Genomic DNA, 23,267 nt, shown 5'->3' on the forward strand with positions numbered 1-23,267 from the left:
AAATAATGCTTCAGTTAAAAAGGAACATGCATTTTATCTTAAATTCCCAACTGTTGAAGAACAGATTCTAGATAACTCAGGCTGCACAGTATCTACTTTATTAAAAAGCGGATTCACTCAACTATGAAATCTATACTTTAAAAGGGCAAATTAATGATAGGTGGAACCTATCACAATAAAGCTGTTACAAAATTGAAAAAGAGATAAGATTTTCTGTTGATATAAAACATTTGTTCAAAAATGTGTACAAAACATGACCTTGCAGTTCAGTCAATAGTCACAAAGCAAACCTACGTTTGGCCATCACCCAGGTCAATAATTAAAACATGGCCAGCAAAGCAGAAGCCTTTCTCTTGCCCTCCCGCCCGATGGCAACCCCTCCTTCCCATCTCAGGACTGCCAAGGGCAGCAGGCACGCCTTCCCTTCCTTGGTGATCTAGGATACGAGTCCTTTATTGATGGTAAGTGGGAAATATCTCCTATTCTATGGCTTGCCTTTGTACTCTTTCAATGATATCTTTTGATGACCAGATGTTCTTAATTTTAACATAAATTAATTCATCCCCTTTTGGTTACTGCTCGTTGTGTCCTTTCCCTAACAGCAGGGAATTATTAACTGACCCCCTCAAACACTGTTCATGAAGTCATATTCTTTAAACAGATCCATATTTTTTTTCCACTTATTTTCCCTGATTAATTTTTTCAAAAGATGGGGTGGATAGGTATTTTTTTTCCAGACTGCAAATAAAAATACACTACCTGAATAAATAAAGCTAAGTTCATAACACACACAAAAAAATCAAGGTATTTACACAGAAACTATAGAATAGAAATTATTTTCATAAAGACCTCTTCCTTTCCTTACAAATCAAAACCACAATGAGATACCACCTCACACCAGTCAGAAAGGCTAAAATTAACAAGTCAGGAAACAACAGATGTTGGCGAGGATGTGGAGAAAGGGGAACCGTCTTACACTGTTGGCAGTAATGCAAGCTGGTACAGCCACTCTGGGGAACAGTGTGGAGGTTCCTCAAAAAGTAGAAAATAGAGGAAACTACCCTATGACCCAGCAATTGTTGTATGACTGAGTATTTACCCCAAAGACATAAATGTAGTGATCTGAAGGGGCACCTGCCCCCCAATGTTTATAGCGGCAGTGTCCACAATAGCCAAACTGTGGAAAGAGCCCTGATGTCCATCGACAGATGATGGATAAAGAAGATGTGGGATATATATGCAACGGGATATTACTCAGCCGTCAAATCTTGCCATTTGCAATGATGTGGACAGAGCCAGAGGTTATTTTGCTAAGTGAAGTGAGTCAATCAGAGAAAGACAATTACCACATGATCTCACTCATATATGGAATTTAAGAAAGAAAACAGAGGACCATAGGGGAAGAGAGGAAAAAAAAAACCAAGATGAAATCAGAGAGGGAGACAAACCATGAGAGATTCTTAACCATAGGAAATAAACTGAGGGTCGCGGGAGGGGAAGTGGGATGGGGGGATGGGGTCACTGGGTGACGGGCATTAAAGAGGGCATGCGAGGTAATGAGCACTGGGTGTTATGTAAGACTGACGAATCACTGACCTCTACTTCTGAAACTAATAATACATTATATGTTAATTAATTGAATTTAAATTTTAAAAAAATCTCTTCATTTCCTGATTTTTTCAAGGTAATCAAATCATTGTTATCTTCAAAAAAATTTTTATTTATTATACAAAATTTCCATTTACCTAGAATCCAAACAGATAGATAACATAGTTTATATTTAAATATGATACCATGGGGGTGCCTGGATGGCACAGCCGTTTAAGCCACGGTTCTGCTCAGGTCATAACCTCAGGGTCATGAGACTGAGCCCCACGCAGGGTCTGCACTCAGCACGGAGTCTGCTTAAGACTCTCCCTCTGCCTTCTCAATCCCTTCCCTATCCCCACCATCACACACTCTCTCTCAAATAAATACATCAATCTTGGAAAATAATACTGTATAGCAATAACTAATGTTCAAAATTATATACTTAAGGAATTGCAAGCAAGATCTCCCTAAGGTGACATTATATTAAAAAAAATCTGTGTTAATATGCAAATAATAAAGCTTTGAAGACTAATCATTCATTTATAGTAGTGGTGATGACTTTAGATTATTCAAATAACCAGAGGATTTCTATTCTCTGATCAATCTCTACAAATGTGCCTTTACTCAAATAAAAATGTATACACCCTCTAATTTGGCCCTACAGCCAGGTATGTATTTTTTATTTTTAAGATTTTATTTATTCATGAGAGACACACAGAGAGAGGCAGAGACACAGGCAGAGGAAGAAGCAGGCTCCATGCAGGGAGCCTGATGCGGAACTTGATCCCGGGATTCGATCCTGGGACTCCAGGATCACGCCCTAGGCCGAAGGCAGGCGATAAACTGCTGAGCCACCCAGGGATCCCCGGGTATGTATTCATTATATACGTTTTTCCTTCCTAACTGCCCAGCAAGCTTCAGTTCGTTATAGGAGAGCACTGTAGTTTACTGTTTCATATAAATCTAATGTATATATTCAATTTGTACATAATTATTTGTATTAAACTGCAGATTCCATAGAATTGATTATAAACCAGCACTTTCCATTGAACCTAGCATATAGTAGACAGATGTTTGTGAACAACCTGAATGGCAAACATCTAACCTGCAGAAGGAATATGCTCTATCTACCACCACGACAATTTCCAATTTCCAACCCCTTAATACTCGCTACGTATCCTTTCTTTTCAGCAACAAAGTTAAGCTTAATAAAAGACTTTTAAATACTTACTCTCTTTGCTTCCAGGCTCATTTTGTTCACTGACACAAGCTCCTGATGGATTCAGCTGCCACTGTAAGAGGGCACAAACCTTTTATATGTATGTTTAGGGAGGATTTAATAAATAGCAGTTCAGCACCCTGCTGTCAAATATCAAAACATTTTTTTTTTAATGTAAGAAGAAAGAGTTAGCATGTTCCTACCAACCAGGCCCTAATATTGACCCTGAATGATCTGACTTCTGGGATCAGAATCAATATTCTTCGAGAAGGAAGGAACTTTAAAATCCTTTACCTTCATTTTAGAGGTAAGGAAGTGGAAGACCAGCGAAGGATAGTGACTTGCCTGGGATTTACACACTCAGGGCAGCAAGAGAATTAAAACCAGAGTCTGCTCCTGCTCAACACGATAGGATTTCCACCACATTCTATCTCCAGGTCCTACAGTATCTTATAACAGCCAGAGAGGGCCTAGATATTAGAGAATGAAAACACCACCAAGGCTATCTTGCCTTTGAATATAGTTATATCACATCACCAACATATCATATCTCCTCTACTGTCAGTTTTCCATCTCAGCCATTCAGAAGGAAACAGGGGAGCCTGAGAGTTCGCAGATAGTGCTGAGCAGCCTGGAGCTGCTGAGAAGAGAAACCGAGTGTAATCGGTACCTCATGGCACAGCCCTTCCTCCCTCACTTGGCCAGAAGTCCCCAGCATCAGGTCACCACTGACTTGACTGAAAAGGCCTCACTGGGGCACCGTCTCTAGAGAGGCACAATACAGTGTGCAGTACCCGGGAGCCTCCTCCATAAGCATCGGTGAGCTCAACAGATAAGCTCGCTAATACCATGATCCTTGGGGGTTGTGAGATACAGGACGAATATTTCGCCATGTATAAAAAAAACGTCTTTGGAAAGGGAGGGTTATCTAGAAATGGGATGGTTAGGGTTAGTACCCGGAAAAAGGGGATTTATAAGGGGTGGGAAATTATGTATGAAAAAAAAAAATAGGCATGTTTCAAAATGTGCCCAAACCACTAACATCTACTAATTTGGGCCAAGTAAAACTAATAACCCTGAATGTATATTTAAGGATAATCACAAAAAGACTATTTCAACTGTAAGAAACTTAGAAGCCATTTAGGTGCCTCACAGCAGGGGAATGGTTAGATAACTTATATCTCTAAGTTGGAATATTGTTGAATCATTAAACATTATTTTTGAAGAATTATCAATGACACAGAAAATACAGCAATGCACTAACAGTATCTATGAGTTGTCAGAGAATATCTGCTCTTTTACATGCCTAGTCCTCTACAATGAGCATATATTACTTACATATTTTTTTTAAAGGTAGTATGATCTAATAGAGAAAAATCCACATGTAGTAAATAGAAAAAAAAGTTTCTGAGTAAATGGACATGGGCCCACACTGGCAAAATCTATTTTTGAAAATACGGTTGCTCAGGCCTAGCCTCGTCTGCAACGATCCCACAGAACAGAACCAGTTATCTCAAGGGTATATGGTAACACCTCAAAGAGAAAAGCAAAACTTTTTCAAACAAAATTGATTTTAATTTGCTTTAATCTTAAAAGTAATCGCTTCTTAGACATCCCTGTACTACTCTGGACAATCTAAAAATAAGTATAAACATTATGTTCCAATTTAGAATGAATACTAGTTCGTGTTAGTCACTGGTATTTACAACACTAGGCATTTAGCTAGGCAGGCAGTTTGTTTTTCTAAAGATTTTATTTATTTACTCACGAGATACACACACAGAGACAGAGAGAGAGAGAGAAAGGGGCAGAGACACAGGCAGAGGGAGAAGCAGGCTCCACGCAGGGAGCCCGACGTGGGACTGGATCCCAGGTCTCCAGGACCACACCCTGGGCCAAAGGCGGCGCTAAACCGCTGCACCACCAGGGCCGCCCCTAGGCAGGCAGTTTAAATCACTTACATAATATTGCAAACCAGGCCAGACGAGGGGAAGGATGGGAAGGTGCAGAGAGCTGTCACTGGAATGCGCACAGAGAGGAGCCACGTGCACCCGAATGGGGTGCTCCTGGCAGGTCTTGGCCCATCTCCGCCGAGGGGACTCATGCCCTCTGTTCCTGTTCCTGTCACCGTGTCTTACCTTCTTTATGCTCTTTACAGCGGCACAGCTACTCAAATCCACCACTAAGCAATGTATTTTGGAATTCACTTAATCTGTCAGTCACAGTCCTGAAGAGCTAGGTCATTTAATCTTTATGGAGAGAATGTGAAAGGCCTATTTCTTCCCACTCCTCAGCAGGAACGAAGACACAGGAAACAACACCCAGCTGAAGATTTCCCTTTGACTAGCTGGGTGTAAGCTTCTGTTTACTTTTACAAAAGAGGCACCTTTCCCATCTCTCCGTTCTTTCAGGGCCCTCCTGTTCTTTTAAAAATCATGATGAGCTTTAAATAAAACTGGGAATAAAAAACTAAAAATAAATGACCAAAATAAAAAGGGTAAATATGTAAGACACTTCATGCACACACGGAAACTAGACAATGTTTTATAGTTTTAAACTTTTAAATATAAGTTATACACATAAATATATAAGTATATGTATACGTATATATATAGTTTAAAAATTACATTTTCCAGGCACTCTGGACTCAAAACAGGAATGTAAACTTGAAGTTTTTTTTTTTTTTTTTAAGATTTATTTATTTATTTTATAGAGAGAGAGCGGCAAGGGCCAGAGGGAGAGAATCTTCAGGCAGAAGCCCCGCTGGGGGCGGAGCCCAATGTGGGGCTCAGTCTCATGACCCTGAGATCATACCTGAGCCAAAATCAAGAGTTGGACACTTAACCAGCTGAGCCGCCCAGGAGCCTCTGGACACTTGAAATTCATAAGACAGTTATAGTATATGCCTCTTATAACCACTGCAAATTCTTGTATAGAAGTGTTCCGTTAAATGCCAAAATTATCGTTAAAAAGCAGCATATGATTCTGGGCAGGATCCTTTTGCTCTACAGGACACTGGGACAACTGGTGAACTTTGATTGGCAGCCATGGATGAACTGGCAGTAATGTGCCAAGGACGATTTCCTGAGTTTTGTGGCTGATTCGTGGTTTTGTAGGAGACTCTACTGTTTGAGGAAATATGTAATAAACTACTTGAGAGTGATCTGGTCATCATGTCAACAACCTACTTTCAAAGGTTTCTGGGGCAGGGGGGAAGCTCTTTGTAGTAGTTTTTGTAACTTTTCTGGAGGTTTGTGATTGCTTCTTAAAAGAGGTTTAAAAAAAAAAAAAAAAAACCTATGCAGTGAAATAGCTAGAGGTCTAAGTTTTCCATAAACTATTTTGGTACTTTTTTGGAGACATCAAATATTCAATCCCTTCTTTTTCTGATTTTTCCCATGAGAAATGTGTGTCATGACTGCACATGTGCGTACGTGCGTGTGTGTGTGTGTGTGTGTGTGTGCGCCTGTCTCTTAGGTAATCCTAAACTGTTTTCACTGCTGTTTACCACCCAAACCGGAAGGGCAAGGAAGAGGTGGGTCAGTGATTTTCTTCTGTTTGCCACCAGATAGCACCAAAGGGCCTGGTCGTTCAAGACCTGGAAGGGCCATAGTAGGCAGCTCTCCAGAGACGTATAAATTCTTAAGACAGAGGTTTTAAGCTGAGCATTTGCAATTATCATGTGAGTGCTTGCACACGATAATAGCTTGTTGGAACTCTGTACACGTGTGGGAATCACTAATTTAAAATATTCAGCAGGGTACCTAACAATATAATTGAAAGTATACTTGGAAAAAAAAGGCATCTCTACTTACTGTAAACTTACTAACACCCTCAAGTTCCCCAAATCTCATGTAAGAGATGTCTGCCTTCTTCTTTCCAACATCTACATCCCCGGCATAGATTTGTTTTATGCCGGCACCTTTAATTAAAGGTACACACTCGTCACACGGGCACTTGGTGACAAAAATCATGCTTCTTTCTTCTGGTTTTATTTCTTGACATCTATAAAAAAAAATTTTTATGAACATTAGAAAGGTCTAAACTGCCAAAAGGGTAGTTATAGTTTAGAGAAATCTGTAAAACACTAAAATCAAGCTGCTTTTAAAAGAGATTTCCAACATGATAAACAATAATAAATTTTGTTCTTGCCGAATTAGTAAATGTGCTAAATATATAAACTCATAAAATGTTAACACACACTCTGAACATGACAATTATTATAATTAGTAGTTGGTAAGATGTTCAGTAGTAGATTATAAATAAAAACAGAAAAAAGACGGACAATGAAAGAGAGAGGAGGCGGGAGGAGCTCTCCACTGAGGACTTGGTGATGCCACAGGTAGGGGCTGGAACTGACATCTGCCTTACGGCTTTACCGTGAGAGATTAGACATTAGCTCATCACGGGAGCTGAAAGATCTCTTATCTAGCACCTACTGAATATTTAATAAATGAATTCTTGTTAAATTGATAAATTAATATTAAAATTCTGCTTCGAGTTACAGTTCCTTCACCTCCTCCCTGAGACAGGATGCTCTAGTTTAACAGTCTTTCGGCTTTGACACGTTCATGCCTCCAGGCAAATGAAGCAAGTACACCTGTAATGAAGAGCACAAGGGAAGGGAGAGAGGAATTGTGTGCTGGAGGAGCCGAGCACTCAGCATCTTGTCTGAGGCTCCAGGGGTTCCGCTCCCTGGTCTGTGGTTTATACTGCTCTCAGCTGGCTGTCTATACCACTGGCAGCCTCCCGCATCCGTCTCTCCAGTTCAGACTCCTTCTGTCTGCCAACGCTAGGGCAACAGAACTTTAGGCATCTGGTCTATTGAAACAATATACCCGCAGCCCAAGTAATCGGTAGGGTGGCCACTTCCCCACTGCCTATCAAACAGACTTATACACTCGCAGTCTTCCCCTGTCCGGCCCCAGCTACTCGCATGAGCTCCAGGGTCCAGACTAATCGGACGTCTCATGTCCCTATACACACGAGCATTTCCCGGCCTCAGGACCATTGCTATGCCTGAGGCAAGAGGGGCTTCCCGTCACTTAAGCGCCTCCAACTGCCACAATCCTACCAGACCTTCTAAGCTCAGCTCAGATGTCAGTTCCTCCTTACAGCTTTCCCGTCCCACTCTCCCTCCCTCTGGAGCAGTTCCTGAATCCCCACAGGACTTTGTGTTGGCCTTTCCCAGAGAACCCATCATGGGAGCCTGAATGCAGCCTGACACCAGGGAACACTAAAAGCTCCTCAAGGACAAAAGCCATGTCTTTCTTAGTTCTGAATCCCCTAAGATCACTCCCTACATGCTAAGTGATGAGAAATGTTTGTGGAAATGACCTAGAGTAACACCAGAAGGAGGTAACGCCAGTTCCAATCCCTAACAAAAAGCATGTTAAAGCCATTCGGTTCATTACAAAAATCTATATATTCATAAACCTATGTGCTCTCGGTTTAGAAAATAAAGGACACCTTACACTTCAGAAAGATGGAAGACCCTAATGACAACTTCAAGCAGTTTTATATCGGAGACGAGGAAGACCAGAAAAAGAATAGGCTCGCGCAACAAATGCGAAGGCCTGGAGGACCTCCCACAGTAGCCTCAGGTCAGGCAGCAGATAGCGGGTATCACCAAAATTATACTTCTGAAAAGAACTTTTCTTAGAATTAAGAAAAAAATTTACAGCTAAAAGAAAACTGAATTGAACTAACCCTTGCTATGTTTTTTTTTTTTAAACCCTTGCTATGTTTTAAAGAAAAGACATGCAAACGGAATTTCATACCTGAATGTCAAGGCATTCTGCTCCGCGTGTACAATGTATCTGAATTTCCTTATTTCTCTGTCTTTCTGCTTGTCGTCCATGTGGGGGAAGTCAGCATACTCGGATCCAACAGGGAAAGCATTATAGCCACATCCTATGAAGTACATCGAGCCTGTTCCATCACAGCTTCTCTGTGATAGTGAGCAAACCAACAAAGGCGAATTGTCAACATTCTACAAGAAGGTGCCTGGCGGTGTATTTCAAAGCCTAGGATCACACTTTATAGTACTAATTCCATTTTCTGTGACCAAAAAAATACAATCTTACATCCTCCCACTGCAGTATGGTCTTGCCAAAGCCATATTTCAGGAAGGCGGATCATTTCTAATATATGATCTCAAGGCAGTCCTTGGTTTTAGCTGTTAATTAACACTAGCTTGTTTAATTCACAAGTTGTTTCACTTGACTCAGACATCTCTCTCCAAATAGTTTATAAGACCCTAGAGATAGAAACCATGTTTTATGCCTCCTTGCTATGCCTTAAAATACACGTATTGGAGTGCTCCACACGTAACAGGTACTCAAATAATTGTAGGAGTTTGTATATATGCTGTTCTATTGGTTAATAAGTCAGAAATTCTAAAAATATTCCAGACAGAAATTTCTACTATTGGACTAAAAATATGCTATTGTGATAAAAAATTAAAAATGTACTTTCCTTTTTTTAATTGTTTAAAGATTTGAGAGAGGTAGAGAAAGCGAGAGAGAGAGAAAGAGAGAGCACGAGCATGAGCAGGGGGAGGGGCAAAGGGAGAGGGAGAAGGAGACTCCCACCCTGACGTGGGGCTCAATCGCAGGACCCTGGGATCATGACCCAAGCCAATGCTCAACTGACTGAGCCACCCAAGTGCCCCTTCTAAAAATGTACTTTCCTCTAATCTTCATATTTATTGAGCCTCTAATGTGTGTGTGTGTGTGTGTGTGTGTGTGTGTGTGTATACTTATATTTATATGGGACTTTTTACTTAAGTTGCTCTTTTTTTTCTCATAGCCAATGGCATAGTACATGTAAGATGAATGATTTTTCAGTTACTAGAGTGAAATATTTGATAAATCATTAGTGTTTATAATAATTTGGAATATGCTACAAACCTCAGTAAATTTTAATTATTCATGCGATAACATCAACAGACTCATTAGGATGGCAGCTTGATAAAGATTATTGTTATGATGAGCCAATAAAAGCTTACACATAATATGTCATCTCACTAGTAATAGTAATAAATTGTTCTTGAGCATTTACTGAATGTCAAATACCATGCTGAGTTTTATAGGTATTATTTCATTTAATTAATCCTCCCAACAACCTTGACAGTAGTACTAATTAGTTTTTCCATTTTACAGATAAGGAAACTGAGGCCCAGAGAGATTAAACCTGTCCAGGGTCACAATGTTAACAACATAGCCAGAATTCAAGCCCAGGTTGCTGGACTCCAAAACCATGTCTTTCCACTTTACCAGGCTGCCCACTGTAGATAACTTGAGTGGAAACTTAAATTCTTACAAGCGCTTGAGAACCAGAGGTTGAGCCAAAGGCTGCTGGGCATTTACACGGACCCAAAGGAGAGATCCAACCACAGGCCAGCCACTGTGCTAGGGGCCCGGAATACAGCTATAAACAAAACAGAGAATCTCTGCCCTTATGAACCTTATAATCTGCAGATAAGGAACTGCACATAGGGATCCCTGGGTGGCGCAGCGGTTTGGTGCCTGCCTTTGGCCCAGGGTGCGATTCTGGAGACCCCGAATCGAATCCCACGTCGGGCTCCCGGTGCATGGAGCCTGCTTCTCCCTCTGCCTGTGTCTCTGCCTCTCTCTCTCTGTGTGTGTGACTATCATAAAACAAATTAAAAAAAAAAAAAAGAAACCGCACATGATTTCAACTGCGAGGGTCAGGAATCAGTTGCACAGAATGCTATGGGTTCCTCAGCTTGTGGCTGAGGAACCTATTCTAGTAGGTGGTAATAGTTGAGGCAGAGATAAATAGAGTCAAGAGATCTTTTGAAGATGGAAGTCATAGCACTTGGTAGTTGATTAAATGTATGGAGTAACAGGGGACATTCAGGGAAAGAGTCAAATTACTTGCTATCTTGTCTAGTGAGGCAAACCTAGGCTCCCTATTCATCTCTGAATCAGCCTTATAGTCACTAAGTATTTCTTGATTCCATGCCCTTTGACCCACCCCAAGCCAAGTCCTCATCACTTCCTTTTTATTAATTCCCCACTTCTTATAATGAAAATCTGATCAAATCATTTTCCCACTTAAAATATTCTTGGATTGCACCATCCATTAGAGTAGCCACTAGCCACAGGTGGTTAGTCTGAATTGGGAGGTGCTGTTAAATCTGAATACACACAGGATTATGGAAAGTTAATACTCCCCCCAAATGCAGAATATTTTATTTTTTAAAAGATTTTATTTATTTATTTACTTGTTCATTCATTCATTCATTCATTGAGACACACAGAAAGAGAAGCAGATCATAGGCAGAGGGAGAAGCAGGTTCCCTGCGGGGAGCCCGATATGGGACTCAATCTCAGGGCCCCGGGATCACAACCTTAGTCAAAAGCAGATGTTCAACCATGGAGCCACTCAGGTGCCTCCAGAATATTTTATTAATAGCTCTTAAATTGATTACATGTTGAAATAATATTTCTGGACATTTTATTAAATAAAATATATTCTTGAAATCAATCCTTCTATTTCTATGTATTTATTTATTTAAAGATTTATTTATTCATGAGAGACAGAGAGAGAGAGAGAGACAGAGAGAGAGAGAGAGAGAGAGGCAGAGACACAGGCAGAGGATGAAAAGAAGCAGGCTCCATGCAGGGAGCCCGATGTGGGACTTGATCCCGGGTTTCGGGTCCCTGGGATCAGGCCCTGGGCTGAAGGCAGTGCTAAACTGCTGAGCCACCCGGCTGTCCTCTTTTAATTTTTTTTAATGTGGCTCCTAGAAAATTTAAAATTATGTGTGTGACTTGCCTTTTATTTCTACTGGTTAATCCTAGAGTATCCCACTGTTGTAAAGATAAAGTCCAAGCTCTTTACATGGTATACAAAGTTCTTTGGGGTTCAGTCTAATTTTTTGCTACTCTACTATACATAGAGTATAGTATGTATAATAGAGTACATACTATACACCAAATCACTTGATTTTCCCACATTCTCTCTCATACCCTCTGCATGGTATCCTTCCAGTCATTGCTAATTTAGTATTTTATTACTAATATTTTTTAAATTAAAAAAACTAATAAATAGCACCTTACCTCCTCCAAGAATATTGTACTCATTTCTCTAAGCAGCATAGAGATTTCTCCTCCATGCTATCCAGTGTCATGTTATCATCATATATACGTCTTTTTTTTTTTTTTTTTTTTTCGCTCCTGTCTCCAGTATAGAGTATTTAAGGCCGCAGCACAATGCCTACGCTGTGGAAGATGTTTAATAAATGTCTGCTAAATAAATGAATCTACCTAGACAATCATTGAAGGAATGATCAAATGTTTATAGAATTCAGTAAATGCACCAATAACAAAATATTAACCCCAGTGGGTCAATATAATGTAATGCACTTAAGATCATACTGTGTTTATACAAAATCAAAGTTAAATGTTGAATTATTTTCAGGGGCACCTGGCTGCCTCAGTCGGAAGAGTACACGACTCTCGATCTTGGGGTCATGAGTTTGAGCCCCATGTTAGGTGTAGAGATCTCTTAAATAAAAACTTTAAAAAAAATTATTTTCATACTCACAGATTTTCCTTCAGCCCAAATGACTGCTCCAACTCCAGTTTTATGATCCTCTGAAAGATAAATGTCATTTAACTCAGTAAAGGTCAATAATTTATTAGTTTAAGAAACATGTTTCCCCAAATAATACACATTACTGAAACATAATTCATAATATAGCAGCAATCCTTGACATCTTTGCTGATTATAAAAATACTTTTTTATTACTAAATACATTTATTTAATAAAAGTTTACCACTAAAATACTCTTCAGTACAGAATATGAGAACTAGATACTGAATAACTGGATAGTGTCACGATCAACCCAGTCGAACATGATCTGTGTACAGAGCCCACAGTCAGATCAGTTCAAAGTGTAACCAGAACTGAGTGTAATTTTATAGACTCTCCACCAAATCAGTTTCTAAAAGACTATTTCTCAGAGATGATGATGAAATCGATTTATAAGGAAATTTCTGAACTAGTGGATTTAATGTCACAACAATTCGCAACACTCCAATCTGTCTTCTATCCTTTTTTTACACGCTAGTTATGGAAAACACATTTCATGGAAATGTTCTTGCTAAGAAGAGTTCAAACTTAGAATACCAACAAATACAAGTTTTTATGGGCTTTCCTATATATTTGAAAGTCCTTTCCCTGACCTTCAGAGTTTACTCTGGGAAGAGTAAGGGGGAAAGAATGCCGACTTAGTGAATGATGCCCATTTCTAAATCCAAGTGGCAGAGTTATGAACGTAAGATCATAATTTCCCTACAGAGCCAGAACCTCTGTAAAAATAAAGCTGCATTTCTTAAAATCACTGATCGGCAACAGAAAGCTTTAAAAAACCAAATTACAAATTCTGTATATCAAGGACTGACTTTTTCTTCTACTAATACAAGGGTAACTTTCAAATTTCTAAGACAATTTATACACTAGTTATGAAAACATAGCACTTATCAAAATCTTAATAAGGGACCAAAGTCGTTAAGGAGGTGCAACTACACAGAGACGGGACCAATCATCTGTGAACTTACTCTAGGGTATTTTCATATTGGTAAGGATTAAATGAAACTCTAGTTTCTTCCTACTATTTCCTAAAAGTTAATCCCCTCATATGATAACCTTATCCTACCTAGGCATTAAAAACTAGCTTGCCTTATAAATAAGTCCATCTTTATAAGTTACGATAATATAATGAAATTCCCCATCTTCAAGTAAGCTCGAGTTTTCAAAATTGAAAAAGCAACTGTATAATTTAAACACTTTCTACCCATCACCTCATTTTTACCCTAAGGGTAAAGCAGATACTTCCTTTTCTAGATGAGAAAAATGGCAAAGAAATTAAGTGATTAAAATTAAGCCCTCCAGACGAAACCTACCCCCTTTCTTTGATGGTAAGAATTTCGTAACAAAGACTTCCCTTTATTGAATGCCCAAGCAGACCCCGGTGAAGGAATTCCCCGTATTCATGAGATTTATAGTCCGAGGTGGGAGGGAGACCGGGAGAAGCAAACACACAAGCACCTGTGCTAGGACGGAAAGGAACACGATGCTGGGGAACGGAGGGTAGGGGAAGGCTTGTTCTAGAGTGGAGATTCATTAAAGAGATTTCGGTGTAAACGAAATTTTGTTCCTTCCAAGACCTTCAGAATATAACACGAGGGGGGAAGAATACTATTATGGCTTTACGCTCATTTCTAGGCAAGTGGCAGCAGTTATATATAAACTTAAGATTATATTTCCCTGAAAAACCAAAACCTTTAAGTAAAATTATCCTTAATCCATGTATAAACCTGAAACAAAAAATGAGAGACTAAAATAGAAATTCTTCATATTAAGGGTCTATTTTTTCCTACCATTGACACTAAGTATTTTTCATGTGATTTTTTTTTTTTTTTTTCTAGTCTCAGGAGCCACTTTTTCTGTTTCAGTCTGGGGACAGACGGAAGGAGGGGTAAAATGTGATTTTCCACCAGTATGCAGCTCTACTGCCTAGCTAAGTTTAATTATACCAGCAGAATATTTTTTACTATGTCTTTTAAAACCAGAATAAAATTTAATCCACGTTAGGTGTAGATTTCACACAGCTCCAAGGTTGGATGACAAATGAGGTGATTTCTCAAGAATCTTTTCATTTCTGCAATTTTCACACAAATCGCTCCCCATGATCTGCTCATTCACAAGGTTTTCTCTGTGTACCTTTGAGGGAAAGGTCGACTTATAATTGCTGAGCCAAATTCCTGAGACTCGGATCACTGAAAGTCAGGGAGCTCTTTTAGCCCATGGTTCCGGAACACGGGTGTGGTTATTTAGCTCCTGATTCTGTGGCCACGTCAGATTTGTCCGAGTGTGATCCACAGCCCACTTCATCAGAATCACTGGATGCTTGTTAAAAGGAGGCCTCCTGGCCCCCATGGAAATCTCCTAGAGCAACCTCTCCGAGTCAGGCAGGGCTCACAAACCTGCATTTTCGGTGAGCATCAGCTGGGGTTCAAAGGCGTACTGCAAGTTGAGAACCACCAAGCTATGATCTGAGACAGCTAACTTCCGTGGCTACTCCAACCTGCATTCACCACCACTGTTGTGTTTTAGGAGGAAAGCATAATCTTCAGCTTTGGGAAACACTGTGTCTAAGGGAAAACAGGGCCCTGTTCAGAAATCACACTTGAATCGGGTAAGATGCAATGCCCTCCTAAACTCTTTTTTTTCCCCTTTAGGGTCTAAAGGAACGTTGTCACTCTTTTGCTACCTCAAAATGTCCTTTAATGACATCTCTGTGGATTCTATTTATCCATCATTCAAAAAGCAATCATCAAGCACCTACTTCTCAGTTACTTTTAGAATTCTGTTGTTAGAAGTTTGGGAATTCATTTTACTCGATATGTGTATTTTTAAATGGTGTCTTCATCTCTAGAGTGAAATAAAGTCGTCAAAGCAAACTGAACAGAGTGAAACTAAAAGTCTGAGTTATTAGGAGCATGCTCTATCGGGGGGATATCTACCCAGGTGGATTGTTAAAGGAGACACATATATACTGCCTGGCTCTGTGCCTGGCACCTTCTAAGTGCTCAATAAATTGTTATTGTTATAATTTATCACCAATGAAGAATATAGGTCTAGATTTTCTTATCTGAAATCCCTTATGCTTTTCAGATAAGACAGCTTTTTTTTTTTTTTGACAGCTTGATTATACTTATTTTGTGACCACACCTGACCACATATTTAGTGCAAATATTCATACATTTTACTCCATATGGATGTGCTTGATTACAATGTACTGCCCCAGGCCCCTCCCTGGAATGCTAAGATACAATATATATAACCATATTACCTTTCTAAAATCTGAAAAATTCTGGACTCCTTTTCATCTGGCTCCAAGAATTTTGGATAAGGGATTGTGGACCGTTTACCTTTGGATATAAAAAAAGATTTCCTTTATCCATTCAGCACATTGCGCTTAGCGCTAAGGGAAAAATGATGACGAGCACATGGTTCTCTTCCCTGGATGAGCTGACAGTGGAGTGGAGTGCATGACCCAGAGTTGCATCCTATTCAAGATTTGGGCTCCAGGCAAAAAACAAACAAACAAAAAAATCATACACAATCAAAAAATGAACCTTGAAAAAATTTTTAAGTTACCCATCACGTGCAGAAGCACATCTTTATGCACAAAACTCTGCACAGAAAGAGTGGATAACTTTAGAATTAGAGTATCTTCTAAAGAATGTAGATGCATATTTGTATCTATACATTACTGCATCTTTAAACACTGGAATCATACATGGTATGATGGGATATTCTCCTAGGAGAAGCAGGATGTACTGAGATAAGTAAAAGAACAGCACATTCCTGTCTCCCGGTTTTACCATCACTCTGGAATCAGCTGAATTCTAATTAGCAAAGGGGAATTAGTGATGTAGAGCTATGACAGCTGTTCCCACTGATGTTTCTGTCTTTCCAGAATGGCTTAGAGAAGAGTTCTTTATAAAGCTGGTTTTGGCTAAGATGCTAATGCAGAGCCCATGATACAATAACATAATTATATTAAATCAGACTTTTGCACATTTGTTTGGAGCTATATGGTTTGTGCCTGTAGGAGAACCAAGTTCTTTAATAAAGAATTGAGTGATTATTAACCCTGCTGAACATCAGAATCCTTTGCAGAACCTTAAAAATTCCTTAGGCCACATCCTTACAGACTTGGTTCAGTAGGTCTGGGTTGGAATTTACGCATTTGTACTTTTAATGAAAGTTTTGATGGCGACTCTGACATGCTGTCAGTTGAGAATTTCTATTCTACTCCAAAGTACTTTGTGGTCTTTAGAATTAGAATATACTGCAAACCAGTGGCATTTGTATGGACCTCTTCTTAAGATTTTCTTTCTTCCCTTCTTTCTTGGGATAAGCTCAAAAAAAAACAAACAAACAAATAAAATCCTCCATTCACCAAATCTTATTCTACTGTTCCTCCTGCCTATATTTTCCCCCCTTTATTTCAAAGTTGCATTTAAAAAAGTGATCAGATCATGATTCTACTTTGAAAAATCTTATGTCTGGCAAGATGTGAAAATATTGTTCTATAATTGGCAATATAGATCCTTTATCTATCTTTTATCACAATAAAGAAAATTCTCAATAAAGAAAATCCCCAAGTGACATTTTCCTTTTTTCATATATACACTCATGTACAACTTAAAGTAAAAACATTTGATTTCTTAACTTGCTGATTAAAGATATACCAGCAATTGGAAGAAGTTGTCAATATTCCTTTACTTTAATTCTGTTAGTTATTTTGAATTCACATTTTTATTGTAAAGATTTTCAAAGCTTTATTAAATACTGAATACACACAAAATATTGAAGAGTTAACTAAAAATGAATAATTTTGGTCTCTCTCCTTTCTCTTTTTTGTCCCATCTCTAGTAGAGGGCTCCATGAACAAGACGACAAAGGCAGGAAGCAGGAGGGTCTAGATAATCAGTTCCTGATTTACAAATGTAGCACTGAATATAAGGCCACAGGAATCCTAAACCTTCTCTCAGAGTTGTCTATTCAAGGGTGTCACTTGCTTCTATACATATAATGACCAGCAAAACTTCAGTATCTAAGAGTAAATGAACTCTATGATAGAGGAGATGAAAACCGTTTTACTTCTGAGACAAATACAACCCAGTCAGCCCCAATTTATGCACTAAGCAAATAACTCACCAGTTCGATATGCCAATAACCTGGCCTGAACCATGCAGTGCCTTGCAATTTCTTGTGGCAAACTTTGATTGTGAGTTTCATTAATCTGTTCGGTATTACCACAATAAAATCCGTAGTGCTTAAAGTTGGGCACACTGGAAGCTACTGTGGCCAAGAGTAGGATAAGGTCTTTCATGTTTTGCCTCAGATTGCTAAAGTATGGATTTTCACATAGGTTCTCCAAACCTATCGTCATCAGTATTTGCTTATGCATTTCTTCATTTGAAACCAAAAATAACATTTCATATTCTTTTATTCTTTCTTGTTTACATTCAGAATAAAAGTCAACGTTAGCATCCGGCAACGTTTTTGCAATTTTTTGAATAAAGTCACATTTGTAAGAGGTCTCCTCTACAAACTGCACCATATAACACACCAAAGGCTGAAGTAAGACACACACATGGGCCCGACTGTTTGACTTCAATCTTTCCACTGCTTTGGCATCTAACTTTGCATCTTCAGAACTAGAAGCCTCAGTAAGCAAACTTATTTCTGGATCAGCTGGCCAGTATGAAATTCGGTTAACTCCAGCTGAAATACAAAATATGAAAGGTAGTTATCAGACAAATGTTGAAATTAAGAGTTTTCTTAATAAACCCACCATATCATTGTGGTAGACCCAGAGGTCCCAATATGATAAATGTCTATCATGAAGTCATCTATAAATGTCTTGGCAAACTCTGGCCCACAGGTCAAATTTGTCCCATTGCCTGTTTTTGTACAGTGTGCAGGTTAAGAATGGATTTTATAGTTTTAAGTAGTTGGAAAAATTAAAAGAATACTATTTTGTGATACATGAAGATTTTATGAAATTCAAACTTCAGTGTCATTTATATAAATAACATTTTATTTGAACACAGAGTCACTCATTCATTGACATAGTCTCTGGTTGCCTTTGTACTACAATGGAGCAGCAGACTGGTACAGACACCATAGGGCCTGCAAAGCCTAAAATATTTGCTATCTAGCCCTGTATGGGAAAAGATGGCTGACCCCTAACACAGCTCATGGAAGTTATTTGTGGAATCCCTGGCTTTACTAAGTGTGGTCCCGAAGCCTAGTTCCAGGACTATATAACCAGAGTCCTGTAAGTAATCAAATGGCTGCTTCTAGAAATACTGTAGCTGACAACTGGGAGTGTCTAGAGTCTTGTATTTGAAATAATTCATCCATACATTAAAAATGTATCTACACTCTGAAATCTTCCTCTGGGAAGCTATTCTAAAAAAAAAAAAATCACACATGCATATATCTAATGCAGCACTGTTTAAAATAATAAAAATAGAGGGGCATCTGGGTAGCTCAGTCAGTTAAGTGTCTGTCTTTGGCTCAGGTCATGATCCCAGGGTTTTGGGATTGAGGGCCCCCCCACCCAACCTCGTTGGGCTCTTTGCTCAGCGGGGAATCTGCTTCAACCTCTCCTTTTGCTCCTCCCCTAGCTCATACTCTCTCTCTCTCTCAAGTAAATACTTAAAACAGTAAAAACAGAAAAAACCTAAATGGTCAAAACAATGTGAGGGCAGCAATGTATGTGTGTTGGGTGGGGGGAAGGGGAACAATATTATTTTTTTTAAGCCCACAAAATTAAAGACAAAACAATAAACTAGAATTTTCAATTAATGTGACAGGTTAGTAATCTTTAATATACAGAGAAGATTTTAATTCATTAACAGTACATATGAATTGACAAGAACAGTAAGGCCTCAAGACCAACAAAATGATATGATCAGACAATTTATAAAACAAAACTAGGTAACAAACAGATGAAAAATATTTTGTATTCGAGAGGGAACGAGATGCCTTATACAGGGTTAAGCACCAAATGTTCATCAGTTAATCAGTATTTTACAAAGAGACCCCTTTGTTAGTATCTATCTCATGCAATTTCAGCTAGGAAAGATTCTTATGATTGTGCCCAGAAGTGAAGAGACAGATGCCCCACAGGGTGTCCCGCATTCAAAGTAACAGATGAACTAAAAAGTCTTAGCTGAACAAGCAGACATTTCTATCTACTCCCTGCTCCCCCTGACTCTTATTGTAGCTTGCATTATAAATCAATTTTGAAGGCCTCGGAGCTCACATCAGAATGCTTCCTCTGGCTACATTTCACCTTGCTTCCTTCTGTTGGGGTTCTCATAATCCATTTCCTACTCAGTAGCGATAGTCAATCTTTCATCTAAGCATCTGGCTTGCTTCTAGCAATCCTGATTTAAGGAGAAGAGGGGATGGCTAGCTAGGCTTTGAACAAATGTTCATGTACCAGTGGCAAATGCTACAGCAGGGACTTCCAAATTTTCAGACCTCGCTACACTCTTAAAAATTAACGAGAGCCCCACAGAGCTCTGCCTATGTAGATTATATACCTACTGATACGTACTATATTAGAAACTTAAATTTCAAAAAATTTAAATTCATTAAAAATAACAAGAGAACCTACTACACATTAATATAAATAACACAGTTTAATAAAAAAATAACTGTATTTTCCAAAACAGTAATGAAAACTAGTTAAGAATGGCATTGTTTTAAATGTTTACAAATCTCTTTATTATCTGGCTTAATAGAAGACAGCTGGATTCTTGAATCTGCTCCTGCTTTCAATCTGTTGTGATAGGTTGTTTCCACTGAAGTATATGGAAAGCATCCAGCCTCATACATATGTCTGGTTGAAAAAAAGAGTACTTTAACAGACATTTCAGATAACTGAATATTCTTGACACTACATAAAAATTTGACAAGGGATAATTTCTTAAAAGTTAGTTACAATGTGGAATCTGAAATATACCAACAAAATTTTTTACAATTACGTTAAGCTCCATTGGCTTATTGTGCACTTAGAATGGCTCTTTCACTCATGCATGATGTTGTAGCATCATATGTTGGTCTTCTGGAAAATACTGGTTTACTGATTTTACAATATTAAAAAAGAAGTCCTATTCATTAGTATCACCATTATTCATATCACATCATTAGAGTCTTTAAGTGTTGGGAAAGTGTAAGCTCATGATGGTGGATGTGACTTTTCCAAAATTCTAATTTTCATCTGAAGACTCAAATTTTATCACTAGCAACAAATACTGTCAGATTTCCTGGGAGTTACTGGTTCACTTCATTCATTTCTGAGAGTGTCTGTCAATTGGCCAAGTCTAAAAAACTATATAGTTTGTGTGTTGACAGTGTTTCATGAAAAAAAAGTGAGTAATTCAGTTCATAACATAAGCATAAAGACTAAGAAAGAGAAGCCATTTCAGGCCCCCAGCCATGTTCTGTGACCTACACCTTCCTTACCGGCTCTACTTGCCCTAGCACACGTCTTGCAGAACCTTCCAGGAAATGTCAGAATTGCAAAGAAATGCAAAAGGATTTTAAGGGAACAAAGGTAATGCAAAAACTAACTGTGGCTACCAGGCTTGGAAATAGCCCAGTCCTATCAGTCACATAAATCAGTGGTAAAAACTCCCAGTGCTGTTTCAAAAGTTAACAAAGCCCTGCATTCCTTGCCAGAGATAAGGAGCTCAAGACCTCATCCTGTTTATACAAGCTCTAGGGGTATGCCCATAGCCCCTTCCCTTGTCTGACAGGGACATGCAAGGTTACCTCTGCCTCATTACATTAAAATTTCTGCCCAAGGAGGAGCACAACCCTCACTGACATGATATACAATGTAAGTAAACGCATGTTTCCTTAAAACCAATGCACAACCTTATGCCCGCCTTTGTACATGATGACATAACTCCCCTTACTAAATATTTATCATAACCCCCAAAAAAGAAATCCGCACCCAGCTCAGGGAGTCATGGATTTGGAAGTTACTCCCCGTGACCTCCTTATTTGCTGCAAGTAAAGTTTCCTTCCTTGTGGAGTGACACTTCACCTGGTGCAGTTCCTGTCTACAACTCACCAAGGAGCCAACTCAGGAACTCCTGTTAGTTCAGTTACAATAACTCAAACAACTGCACATGTAGATGGCTTTCCTTAAGGCAACCTTCATACTTGGTTGGGTTTGCAGCAAAAGTGCTCCTATTTTTTCAGACAGAATATTAAAAAGATGTCTACCTAAGGGCTGGGATTTAATAAAATTAATAATGTTAACTGTTTCATCAAGGACGTTCTTACATGAAACCCTCTTTTTAAACTCCAAGTTCGTGGCCATGGAGAGTACAAGGACTATCACTGCCTTGACTCATTCTACAGCAACAGTAGTTTTACTCACTATTCTTTTGGTACTATTGGTATAAATGTAGTGTTATTATGAAAACAGTATGACCTTGTGGACCATCAGAAAGCCACAGACCGCACTTTGAGAACCACTGTGCTTTAGCAAGGTTTCCCTTGTAATTGGCCTAATAGGAACTGTAGCATGGGGTTAAACCATGACCCTTCCCCCAAGATCAAATGTATAAGCCTAAAGTAACAGCAATTTCATTTATATATGGGTCCAGCACTAACATAAAAGCATTTCTATTGTAGGTTCTTCCTGATTTTCCACCTTCATAATTTGCTTTGTGAAGTTCAAACGTCTTAAAGACATCAAGCAGTGGTGAGTTAACTGCACTCCCTTATTTTTCTAATTTTTCTTTCTAATTCTGATTCTCTAATAGGTCAGAGGCTAGTAAGACTATTTTCAGCATAGTCAGCTCAGTACAAAACACAACTATGTTTTATTCATTTTTCTCTCTTGACTCTAGAAGAGATTAATCAACAGTGTTTTGGTCTTGTCACATTCTTTTTCTGTATCAATGCCATCTCAACCCTATTTCACACCCTGCCATAAGAGTCTGCTCATCAAGCTCTTAACCTCTTATCTTTCCAGGTTCCAATTTGATAACAAAAAATTAAGAAGTCGGGGATCCCTGGGTGGCGCAGCGGTTTGGCGCCTGCCTTTGGCCCAGGGCGCGATCCTGGAGACCCGGGATCGAATCCCACATCGGGCTCCCGGTGCATGGAGCCTGCTTCTCCATCTGCCTATGTCTCTGCCTCTCTCTCTTTCTCTCTCTGTGACTATCATAAATAAATAAAAATTTAAAAAAAAAATTAAGAAGTAATAATAATAAGTTTAATGATGTTACAACCTGCTCAAAAAGCTTCGGTGGCTCCATATTATCTGTAGTAGGATTTATAGGTCAACTAACACAAGTGATAAATGAATATCCAATCTGTACAATTGGTCAAAAAAAAAAAAAAGTCCCTACCATTCTCAAATCTACCTTCTCTATTCATAATGGCAGGGGAAAGACTATAGAACCCAAGAGTATCTGTGCTCTACCTGCCTGAAATACTTGCTGCAGGCCAGGAGGCTCTAGCCACATGACCATTTCTTTTGGAAGTGCCTCCACTGTAGCTCAAGGGCACTGCCTTCACTATGGATCTGATCACTACTCTGAAGACTTTCATGTAAATAAAAATCACCCTTTCTCTAAGTTTAGGAATTCTGTTTTATGAGATAAAGCTCAAAGGCCATACAGTTTTTCAAAGTTCTCCACTGAAGTCCCAACTGATTATTATCATCCATCTGCCACTATTCTTTCCAAGAGTATTTCTCCATCTTAAACACCAACCCCCAGCAGCTTGCTTCTCACAAACTGACGAATCCACACGTGCTGGCCCCCTGACCAGGAATGTGTTCTTCGTCCTCTTCATCTGACCCATCAAG

General features: G+C 39.0%; 1 protein-coding gene across 2 annotated transcripts in view; it reads right to left on the reverse strand.

Annotated features, from left to right (window-relative positions):
* Window positions 1–23,267, reverse strand: part of CDADC1 (cytidine and dCMP deaminase domain containing 1) — a 46,685-nt gene that overhangs the window by 2,792 nt on the left and 20,626 nt on the right. For both annotated transcript variants that reach the window (XM_055335847.1, XM_055335848.1), the window contains exons 5-9: window positions 17,576–18,145; window positions 12,386–12,435; window positions 8,590–8,759; window positions 6,625–6,814; window positions 2,822–2,882 (exon numbers count right to left, since the gene is read on the reverse strand). In XM_055335847.1, the coding sequence (XP_055191822.1) occupies window positions 2,822–2,882; window positions 6,625–6,814; window positions 8,590–8,759; window positions 12,386–12,435; window positions 17,576–18,145 (1,041 nt within the window). The remainder of the gene's footprint in view (window positions 1–2,821; window positions 2,883–6,624; window positions 6,815–8,589; window positions 8,760–12,385; window positions 12,436–17,575; window positions 18,146–23,267) is intronic.

Source organism: Nyctereutes procyonoides, unplaced genomic scaffold (assembly GCF_905146905.1).
Source record: "Nyctereutes procyonoides isolate TBG_1078 unplaced genomic scaffold, NYPRO_anot_genome, whole genome shotgun sequence".
NCBI lineage: Eukaryota > Metazoa > Chordata > Mammalia > Carnivora > Canidae > Nyctereutes > Nyctereutes procyonoides.